The sequence below is a fragment of the Mustelus asterias genome, chromosome 14 (genome assembly GCF_964213995.1).
Source record: "Mustelus asterias chromosome 14, sMusAst1.hap1.1, whole genome shotgun sequence".
In the NCBI taxonomy this organism is placed as follows: Eukaryota; Metazoa; Chordata; class Chondrichthyes; order Carcharhiniformes; family Triakidae; genus Mustelus; species Mustelus asterias.
This window is the reverse complement of record NC_135814.1, coordinates 63,534,792-63,545,763: the sequence shown is the minus strand read 5'-3', so window position 1 is coordinate 63,545,763 and position 10,972 is coordinate 63,534,792. Positions and strand designations below refer to the sequence as shown.

At 38.7% G+C, this 10,972-nt stretch overlaps 1 protein-coding gene across 1 annotated transcript in view; it reads right to left on the bottom strand.

Annotated features, from left to right (window-relative positions):
* Positions 1-677: 677 nt before the first annotated feature.
* Positions 678-10,972, bottom strand: part of dnajc10 (DnaJ (Hsp40) homolog, subfamily C, member 10) — a 63,522-nt gene continuing 53,227 nt past the window's right edge. The window contains exons 21-23 of the mRNA XM_078228523.1: positions 8,996-9,115; positions 6,889-7,005; positions 678-2,532 (exon numbers count right to left, since the gene is read on the bottom strand). Coding sequence (XP_078084649.1) covers positions 2,521-2,532; positions 6,889-7,005; positions 8,996-9,115 — 249 coding nt within the window. The 3' untranslated portion in view covers positions 678-2,520. The remainder of the gene's footprint in view (positions 2,533-6,888; positions 7,006-8,995; positions 9,116-10,972) is intronic.

Genomic DNA, 10,972 nt, shown 5'->3' with positions numbered 1-10,972 from the left:
TATAGTTAAGAAAGCCCATCAGTGCCTCTACTTTCTCAGAAGACTAAGGAAATTTGGCATGTCAGCTACAGTCGCACTGACTTTTACAGATGCACCATAGAAAGTATTCTTTTTGGTTGTATCATAGCTTGGTGTGGCTCTTGCGCGGCCCAAGACTGCAAGAAACTCCAAAAAGTTGTGAATGTAGCCCAATCCATCACGCAAACCAGCCTCCCATCCATTGACTCTGTCTACACTTCCCACTGCCTCGGCAAAGCAGACAGCATAATTAAGGACCCCACGCACCACGGACATTCGCTCTTCCACCTTCTTCCGTCGGGAAAAAGATACAGAAGTCTGAGGTCACGTACCAACTGACTCAAGAACAGCTCCTTCCCTGTTGCTGTCAGACGTTTGAATGGACCTACCTTGCATTAAGTTGATATTTCTCTGTACCCTAGCTATGAATGTAACACTACGTTCTGCACTCTCGTTTCCTTCTCTATAAACTGTATGCTGTGTCTGTACAGTGCACAAAAACCAATACTTCTCACTTATCTAATACATGTGACAATAATAAATCAAATCAAATCATAAGGCCACTAAAAACATTGTGTCAAGACTATTCCAATGAATCTACTAATCAGCGACTTGGTAGTGATCTTGCAATGTGTGAGGGAGAATAATCAAAGAAGAATACTGAATGAGGAATTAGTAACATTTATGAACCATATTCCAATTTTATTAAAGTATAACAATTATAGAAACCACTAAATGCAACAATTACATAAAAAACATGAACTGATCCTATATTATCCTTTCTGAACTTGTTTGCGAACGGTTAGTGTTTGTGTACTCTTGGGAATGAAAACAAACTAGAGTTTTCACTGGAGTTCTCTTTTGGTTACTTGTATAGTTGTTTCTTTTATGCACTATTGTGACACAAAGAATTAATCCAAAAGCATCAAATGTTAAAATGTAGGATAATTTAATTTGGTTGACCCAAATGTTGGAAGGGCTAATTAACACTGCACTTAAGTGATTTAAGGTATGTGTGAAATGTTCAGTTAGGAAAAAAAATGCTTATTCAGTATGTCAATTGAACAAGGCCGAGACCAAAAAGTAAGATAAAAAATTGCATTAGACACTTAAGTAATTCACAAAACAGTTTAAAAGTTCATTTTGGTCAGCATTTGCCCAATACATCAGTGACTTCTCCCTGAAGTACAGTTGCAATACATCAAAGTAAACACCAAGGTTTATTTTTGAATTGCTTCAAGAGTTTGTTAGCAAGATGCATCAAATTTCAAAGATTGACAACACCTCATTTTGAAGAAAGAAGAAACACTTGAATCTACATTTTTTTCACGAAGATCATGAAGTAGCACGTAAACCAAGAACATTTCTTTGTTAGGAGATTTTCCTGCACAGCAAGAAACTAGAGTTCAACTGAAGATTAACTGTCCCCTTTCACTACACAGGTGTTAAAAACCATGTCAGAAAGTCCAATGCTGCAGTACACTTACAATTTATACCCATTATTATACAACTGCATGCATTAGCTCACTTTCAAATATCAAATGTTGGGTCAGATTCGATAGAATATATGTAGACAATACCTTGCAACAAAATATACCTCAAATTTATTGGAAGTAGCCACAAATGCATCAGTTGTTCAATTTATATGGAGTGTTCACTAATTTTGCTCAGGGCTTAAAGTAATTTCAAAAACATTAATTAAGCAAACCATATACTGAATACAATTCAACAAAACCTACAGTACGTAAAGAAAACCGGTACAAATTTAATTGTGTTTCACCAGCAACAGCAAAATTATGCACGAATGTGCAATGCTCAAACTCCCGTCTATTTTATTCAAACATTCTATTAAAAGCAGAAAAATCTGGTACTCTCCATAACAATGAAAGGGCATCCCAGATCACTTTATTGGAAATCAGAGCCCATGCTTCTTGTTTTAGAACTCATGCACAAGTCAAACCTCCTTTGCATACAAAGTAATCATTTCCACATAATTTATATCATCAGTGCATAATATTACCAGTGATCCCTTCAACTTGCTATCGTCAGCAAATCATATTGCAGCAGGGGGAGAGCTGGTAGCGAGAAGTTTACATTTCCAAATTCATTTACCACCTTAACTGAATGGAGTGGAAATACTAAATGTTCAAAACACACAGTTCAGAAATATTTTGAGATAGCAGGCCGACAGATGTCAAAAATACTATCATACATAAGATTTCGAAAAGATAAAAATTGCTATAATATGGAGTTGTCCAGGAACCCTTCACCAGCTTGTCAAAGAGGAATTTACTTGTGCACATCATTCTGCGGCTGTTCATCTAATTTTATTTAAAGGTGAATAACCCAGTTTATAGAATGAGTTTCATCTTGTATGCAAAATGGAATACAGCTGGTTGTTAAAATCTATTATTTACTTCGTATATTTTGGATTTTAGTGGCAGATATTATTGCTGATTTCCATTTGACATTGTGGCCTCTGGGAAGCAATATGTGCCGATTTTATAGTTCAACCTGAAATAGGAAAAAAAGAATTAGAAACAATATAAGGGAAGCAACTTTATGTAAAGGCAAAAGATCAAATGCAATTAATAAATGGAGTACATACAGAACTAGTAAGTGTTAAATATCTTAAAATATAAGGTGAAAAGTTTCTTAGGTTCATTAGCTCATGTTGGTTTAGGGTTGTGTGGCTTTTGCTACCAAATAAGCCTGTTGGACTTTAACCTGGTGTTGTTAAACTTCTTACTGTGTTTACCCCAGTCCAACGCCGGCATCTCCACATCAGGTTTAGGGTTAACCAGTCTGCCTCAGAAACCGACAATCAAACATTTCATTTCACTCAGAACTAGTGGCAGCTGAGCTAAAAAAAAAAACCTACTGGAATTATTTTCTCTTAGAAATGACAATCAAAATAATTTTGATCTCAGTTTTGCCCGTCTTGTGCTCTTTACAGCATTCAAACACCTGGAGGGTAATTATTCAGAATTACTGTCCAGTGATTCAACAATCTCAAAACCTAAAAGATGAAGACGTTAAGGCAAATCGAAAATGGCTGTTAAAGAAATCTCAGTGGAACAAATATAATCACTTCCAAATTACACAGTGCTGGATCAAACTTCTGGAATTCATTAACACCATTGTGGGAGCACAAAGACCCCCACAGCAATTCAAGACGACCCTATCACTACATTCTCAAGGTAACTGAGCAACGACAACAGCTTCTCTCATATCTAGAGAATGAATAAACTGAAGGAAAAATTAGACCCAAGTTTGGGACACAATATAATTAATTTAATGATCAGTTTACTTTTCAGAAAGATATTTTCAATTCAACAGGAAGGCCGAAATGTAATGATCTTCTGCTTGGAAAATTCACACTGGATTGATCACCCTTGCTGCAATGTAAACAGGTAATTCTAATATCAGAGATATGTTCTCTACCAGAAGCAGTAGGAACTTGTCTGACTTACAATGACCTTCCTTCTCAAAAATTGGAATCCTATTGTAATTTAAGTACAAAGACAACCACTTATGATCCAAAGTGGGTACCTGCTGGACCACAATAATAAACACATCCCTCATAGTCAAGAACATTTTATCTCTTGTGCTCACAACGGAAATAATCATTGTAATACGTCTTACTGAGATTATCATCCTGGGTCAAAGAACAAAGAACAATACAGCACAGGAACAGGCCCTTCGGCCCTCCAAGCCTGCACCGATTGTGTGTTCCTAACTAGACCATCCGTTTGTATCCCTCTATTCCCAGTATTCCGCTATTCCCAGTCTGTTCATTGAGTTGTTCAGAACAGGAAACTTTCAGGCTCTTGCAGGATTTTTAAAAAATGAGACATTCCTCCATGTTAAAGGTGCCATATCAATGCAAGTTGTTATTCAATGTGTTGTCTGCATTAAGCAAATTAACCTCAACCAAGGTAGTGCTGGATGGCAAGCAACAAAAAGAACGTCGCTCTTCATCACTGTCTAATTACCCGTGCCAAACATATTCATGCATAGCTGTGGGAAAAAGGGAGGATTTTGCTCCTTTTGATACTTCCCACAATCAGACATCTTGCAACACTGACAGATCCATACCTGAGGAATGGTTACATCAGCAAGGTACTATGGGGTTCTGAGGCAAAAGGGATTGAAAATCATTATAACTCAGTCTTCATGGGAGAAAGAAGAGGTAATAATTGAAGGCAGGAAACTGTATTAAATCTCATGGATTACAATCTTTAATTTTTTTTAAACTAATTTCATCAACATTCAAGCTAATACAGATAGATGAAGTATATCAGAGGAGGATACAATACTGAAAAATGTCAACATTGTGACTTGGTAATACTTTTCTGCACCACTTTTTCACAACCTATTCAACACCCTTATGTAATCCAGTTCAGTTAAACTTTACATTACATATGTTTGTTGGCCAAGCATAAGAACGTGATGCCCGCCTTGTGTGAACAATTCACAGGTCAGGGAGAAATTCCAAAAACTTTGTCTTGAAAACCTTTCTTTGTTTTGGTTTTTCATCTCCCTCGTGGGTTAATTAGGGATAGTCAGCATGGCTTTGTCAGAGGGAGGTCATGCCTAACAAATCTGTTAGAATTTTTCAAAAATGTGACCAAGTGTGTGGATGAGGGAAGTTCAGTTGATGTAGTTTATATAGATTTTTAGCAAAGCTTTTGACAAGGTCCCACATGGGAGACTGATTGAGAAGGTTAAAGTACACGGAATTCAGGGAAACTTGGCGTGATAGACCTTAAACTGGCTTAGTGATAGGACTCTAAAGGTAATAGTAGTAGGCTGTTCGAGTGACTAGATGCCAGTGTCCAGCTGTGTACCACAAGGATCAGTAATGGGACCCTTATTGTTTGTTATATACATAAACAATATAGATGAAAATGTGGGGGCAATGCTAAGCAAGTTTGCAGATGACACCAAGCTTGGCAGGATGGTTAATAGCGAAGGTGGCTGTAGATTACAGGAAGATATAGAAGGGTTGGTCAGATGGGCAGAGCAGTGACAAATGGTATTTAACCCTGACAAGTGAGAGGTGATGCACATTGGAAGAAACAACAAGACGAGGGAGTATTTAATGAATGGCAGGACACCGGGAAGCTCAAAGGAAGAGAGGGATCTTGGGGTAATTATTCACAGTTCCCTGAAGTTGGCACAACACGTGAATAGCATAGTTAAAAGGACACATGGGACACTTGTTTTCATCAGTCATGGTACAGAGTTTAAGAGCAAGGAGATAATGTTGGAGTTGTACAGAGTGCTGGTTAGGCCACAGCTGGAGCAGTGTGTCTGGTCACCTCACTATAGGAAGAATGTGATAGCACTAGAGGTGATACAGAGAGGTTCACCAGGATGTTACCTGGCATGGAGCATTTGAGCTATATGGAGAGACTAGACAGGCTTGGATTGTTTTCATTATAGCAGAGAAGACGAAGGGGGAACATGATGGAGGTGTATAAGATTAAGAGGGGTATTTTCAGGGTGAATAGGGAACAGCTGTTCCCTTGGTTGGAAGGGTCAATCACAAGGGGGCATAGCTTTAGGGTAAGGGGCAGGAGATTCAGAGGGGATTTGAGAAAAAGCGTTTTCACTCAGTGTTGTGGGAATCTAAAATGCACTGCCTAGGAAGATTGGCAAGGCTGGAAACCTTACAACCTTTAAAATATATTTAGATGAGCACTTAAAATATCATTTAAGGATATGGGATAAGTGTAGGAAAATGGGATTATTCGTGTCTTTAGTGGTAGATATTGTTGGTGCAGACTCAATGGGCCAAAGGGCCTTTTCTGTACTGTATGGCCCTGACTATGACTCAGGAGATAAATGAATTGGGAAGGAATTATGAAAGTCTAAATTGTATTCAGCTTGATAGAAGATATCAGTCAATGAGATGAATGCCCTAAACTTAGCCCAAATTTTCTTCGCTTTATACAAGTTTGATTGGGCCTGAACTTCCATGGAGTGGCAGTCAGAGTCAGATTGTCACTCCACTCCTAGTTACTTACCTGGAAATAGAGCCGCTCCTTTCTTGCCTGGCCTTCCGACTCAGGCGGGTGAGAACTGTGTCGGGTAGTATGTTCCTGAGCCCTTTAGTCGAGGGTTGGAGAGTCAAACGTTAGGAAGTGCTTTTTACGACACTAGCTACTGTAAAGCAGGTGAGCTTAAAGGAGCAGCCACTTTCAGAAGCTAGGGAGAAAGCAACTGTAGGATTAAGGGGGTTGGGGGAGGGCAGTGGTGTCGTAGGTGTGGTAAGTGGGGGTCACATGACGGTCGGGTGGGGTGTTGGGGGATTCAGGACTGTAATTACCCAGGAATTAGTGACCCAATCCATACTTCCATTTTCATGAGATTTAAATTGTACTTTTGGATCATTCCAATTGCCCAACGAAGTTTGAACTTGTCAAGCAATCGCAATGCAATCCTTATTTGGAGACTTCCTTGGCGCATCTTTGGGGTACCCACCTCAGTTATGACACCTCAGAGTCTGAAAGTTACAGGCCAATGTGTCATTTGCTTTAAGTAATATGCATATATTCACATTTGCATCAATTTAGAACATTTTCATCCTTCATATACAACAGAGATTCAATTGAAACTGGTTTCTATTGTAAATATCAATGGCACAAGTGACCAAAGGCTGTATGACCAGCTGAAATATTTTAAAGTTTGATTAATACACTATAATTCGATGTGGGTTTAATTATTTTTTAGGAAGTGATGAAAAGCAAATAATGGGGAGCTTCAGCCCAGTAGAACTTTCATAGAAAGGTTTCGCTACTCCAACTGTTCGGTTTTTGCAAATTAATCTGCACTTTAAAAAAATACAGATAGTACCTTAATTACCTTTTTAGCTGGAAATGTGTTGTCTAATTTTGGTTGAAGCTCCTCTAACCTCTTTCTCAGCAACTGCGATATCACTTTGGCATCTCTACTGTTTACATATTCTCCTGCAGCATTTTTCTGCAAGGCAAAAACATTACATATTTTGCAAAAGCAAAACTAAACATTCTTGAGAAAAATGAACAGTTGAAAATAGTGACAAGATTATGTTCATAAGCACTGTGGCATGCAAGGGCAGAAGGGACGCCTTTAGCATAATTCTACATTATGCTAATTGCCATGTTCATCAAGCCCTGAAGGGTTATGCATTTGCCCACATGGATGGAGGAGGCAGGGAATTCACGTTTTAAAAAAAAAAATTAAAACCAGATGCTGCCCTTCTGACTTACATAAAGCACTGGTAAATGTCTATGAATTGGTAATATGCATTTTTTTGGGGGGTACGATGGTGCAAAAGCTGCAAGGTCGAAAAGGCAAAAAAGGTCAACGTAATACTTAGTGAGATGTCTTTATCTATCTCGTTTGGAGTGTCGACAAGGTCAGGGATTGGGAAATTTTTTTAAAAAGAAATTTTTCTGATTAATCATCTGGATCTTGTTAGAAAAATCATGGCGTGTTAACACATGCTATTATTAAAACACAAATCACCCAGCAGATGAAAAGGTAAACTGTGAGTTTTGAATCTTCAGAACTTGTTGGCCCTTTTAATCTGTTTGCTTCACAAAAGGTGTGTCAACCTCCCCATTATTTTTAAGGACTTTCTGGATTAATAGTCCATTAAACTTGTCACAGAAAGTTAGTGCTAGAATTTTTCTTTTAAATTCATTCTTGGAATGCAAGTGACACTGGCAAGGTCAAGAATTTATTCCTCACCCCTAATTGCCCTCAAGAAGGTGGTGTTCTTCTAGGTGGTTGAGATCACAGCATGGGATGGTGTTGTTGAAGGAGTCTTGGCAAGTTGCTGCAATGAATTTTGTAAATGGTACGTACTGTTGCCATTGTGTAACGGTGATGAATGCGAGTGAATTTAAGGAGATGGATGGGGTGCTGGTCAAGAGGCTGCTTTTTCTTTGATGAAATCAAGCTTCGAGTGTTTTTGGAGCGGCATTCATCCAAGTAAATGGTAAGTATGCCATCACATTCCTGACATGTGTTTTGTAAATGGTGGACAGGGTTTGACAAGTCTGGAGATGAGTTACTCACTGCAGAATTCCCAGGCTCTGACCTGCTCGCGGCCACAGTATTTACTTGGCTGGTCCAGTTAAGTTTCTGGTCAAAGGCAGCCCCTGGGATGGTGATGGTGGAGGACTCAGCAATGGTTGACAAAGGGAGATGGTTAGATCTTGTTGGAGACGGTCATTGTCTGGCAATTGTGTGGTGCAAATGTTACTTGCCACTTATCAGCCCAAGCCTAAAAATTGACTAGATCTTGCTGCATGTGGGCAAGGGCTGTTCCAGAATCTGAGGAGTTGTGAATGCATCTGAACACTGCAATCATTAGTGAATATCCCTGAACATTCATAGTCCTGACTTGGAGGGCAGGTATTTGATGAAACAGAAGATGATGGTTGGCCAAGGAAACTACCTTGAGGAACACTTGCAGTGATGTTCTGGGACTGATATGATTGGACTCTGACAACCACAACCATCTTCCTTAATTCAACTGAACAATGCAAGTGTCATTTTAATGATGTGATAACTATTACTGCAACGAAAAGGGACTTATCTGGCCTGGAAAGTGAAAAATTGAAGTGTTTAATCTTATTCCTGCATGAAATAAATCGTTGTGAAGAGATTTTAAAAACGTCTAATTTAAACCGTTTCTTTCTTACATTCCCTCTTATCCTCTTTCTATACCCGGTTGGACTGAAATTCGCATGCCTGCCTCTGTTTTTATCCACATTCTTTAAATCTCATTGGTTAAGGAAATACACTGTTGCTCCCACTGCTCACTATGATCTCAGTGCAGTTGCTCTCATCATCCTGTTATCAGCTTGCACTTCCAGCAAGTTATGGTACAAAAGATCTTTGAGCTAAGGGTGCAGAGGAAAGTGTAATGGTGCGCTCTGTATGATGTCCTTTTCCAGCAAGAAATGGCCCAATTGTTTACCTTTTTTCCTTGGAATGGATAGAATTTAACCGTAGGGTAAGCTCTGATGCCAGCTGTTTGGCAAATGTGTGGGTTACTCTGACAGTCCATCTTTCCTGCTTTGACTTCACCCTTGATTGACTGTTTAAAAAAAATGTATTTAATGTACAAAAGCAAAAGACTACAAAAGTTGGAAATACAAAATTTAAACAAAATGCTGGAAATTTACAGCATGTCAGACAGCATCTAAGGAGAAAGAAAACAATTAATAGCGAGAATTTTCTAGCTGGCTAGCCATTCAAATAGCCATATTCTGTTGGGCAAGACCCCGCTGGCATAAAGGGGTGAAAAATTCTCGCCAACATTTCAGGGCGATGGCATATTGTCAGCATCTAAATATATGATCATTTCCTTTATTTCTAAAGCTGGTTCTCTAGTTCGGTATACAAAAAAAAGTAGCATAAATTCCAAAGGAAGCCAAGCACTCGAGATGCGCTTGAGAATATTCATCTGAAGACATCCATAGTCTATTGTTAAATTGGCTGTTTAGTGCGATACTTTAAGAGTCAGCTCGCAATATATGAAGGTAGTTATGAGCTATTGAGATGATTAATAGCTTGTTTACATACAAGGTAGCAATGTATTATAAGGCATAAATGCAATAAGTACTCATGGTTAGTCAAATTTCACTTTGAATGAAAAGTTGAGTAATTGCAATTTAGGAAGTATGAGATTTGTACCCAGCTGCAACCAACACTCAGTCCTGCTCAATGAATATATTTTTAGTAAATGTTTTGTGAAACTCTCTAGGCAAGTGGGATAAAGGCAATTGATTGGTCTAGAAAAATGCACAGATGCAGTCCAGCTGTGAGGAAATTAAGCGTTCCTGTAGCATTTGCAACTTAATTTCAAGCAAAAGAACGACTGCAGACTAATTCTCAAGATATTTTCACATTTGTGAAATTTTTGAGAAAAAAATGGAAAGTTTGCAATGCAATAATTTTCACATCCACTGCACCTACAGTATATAATTGGTGTGAACGGCATCAATTAATAACGGATGCTGGATGGCTAGTTCGTGATGTGGAGCGACACCAAAAGCGCAGGTTCAATCTCCGTATCGGTTGAGGTTATCCATGAAGGCCCCACCTTCCCAACCATGCCACTCTCATTTGAGGTGGTGATCCTCAGTTTAAAATCACCACCAGTCAGCTCTTTTTCAAAGGGGAGAACAGCCTATCGTCCTCTGGGATTATGGCGACACTGCATTTTCATTTTGGAACAGTAATCTTAGATTTTACACTCGAGTAAGATGACCAGATGGCTATAGGGTCTGACAAGGTGCAAGCATACAGTAGCAACTGCGCCTGTTATTTACAGAACTGAAATCTGCTCCCTTGTCTAAATGGCAGAATTATAAACTCCATTGAACCATAATGCTGCTGGTTCCTAGAACTTGAGCTCGTTTTCTATCAGTCCTCGCAATCAATGGAGGGACAACCAAATGCTCGCAGGTTTAATGAAATAATAATTTCAGATAAAAGATACAACCCAATTTTTAAATATCCCAAAACTCAAGATGTCTGGGGAAAGAATGGTGTGACTTAAATTGTTCAGCATAGTACCCATGGTAAACTTTTGGTCTTTTCACACCATCCGGTTGCCAAATTGAGGGAAATGTGCTGCAGTGATGTTTCTTGTACACATCTATAATGCATTAAAGGAAGGTAGATAAGATTGCAAGGATGGGTTACAATTCTCCTGTTTAGCACTTTACTTGGAAGTTAGGTTTTTATTGATTGTGAAGCTTTTTTTGGCAATTAACATTAACACTAAGAAAGAGGTATATTTAAAATGCAGCTTTGGATTCACCCCATTTCTTGGGCTATGATAGCACAGTGGTTATGGTACTAGACTAGAGTTCAAATCACTCATTGTAAAACTGAATTCAATAAACATGGTAACCTCTGGATTGATAGCAGGGTTCACAAGAATTAT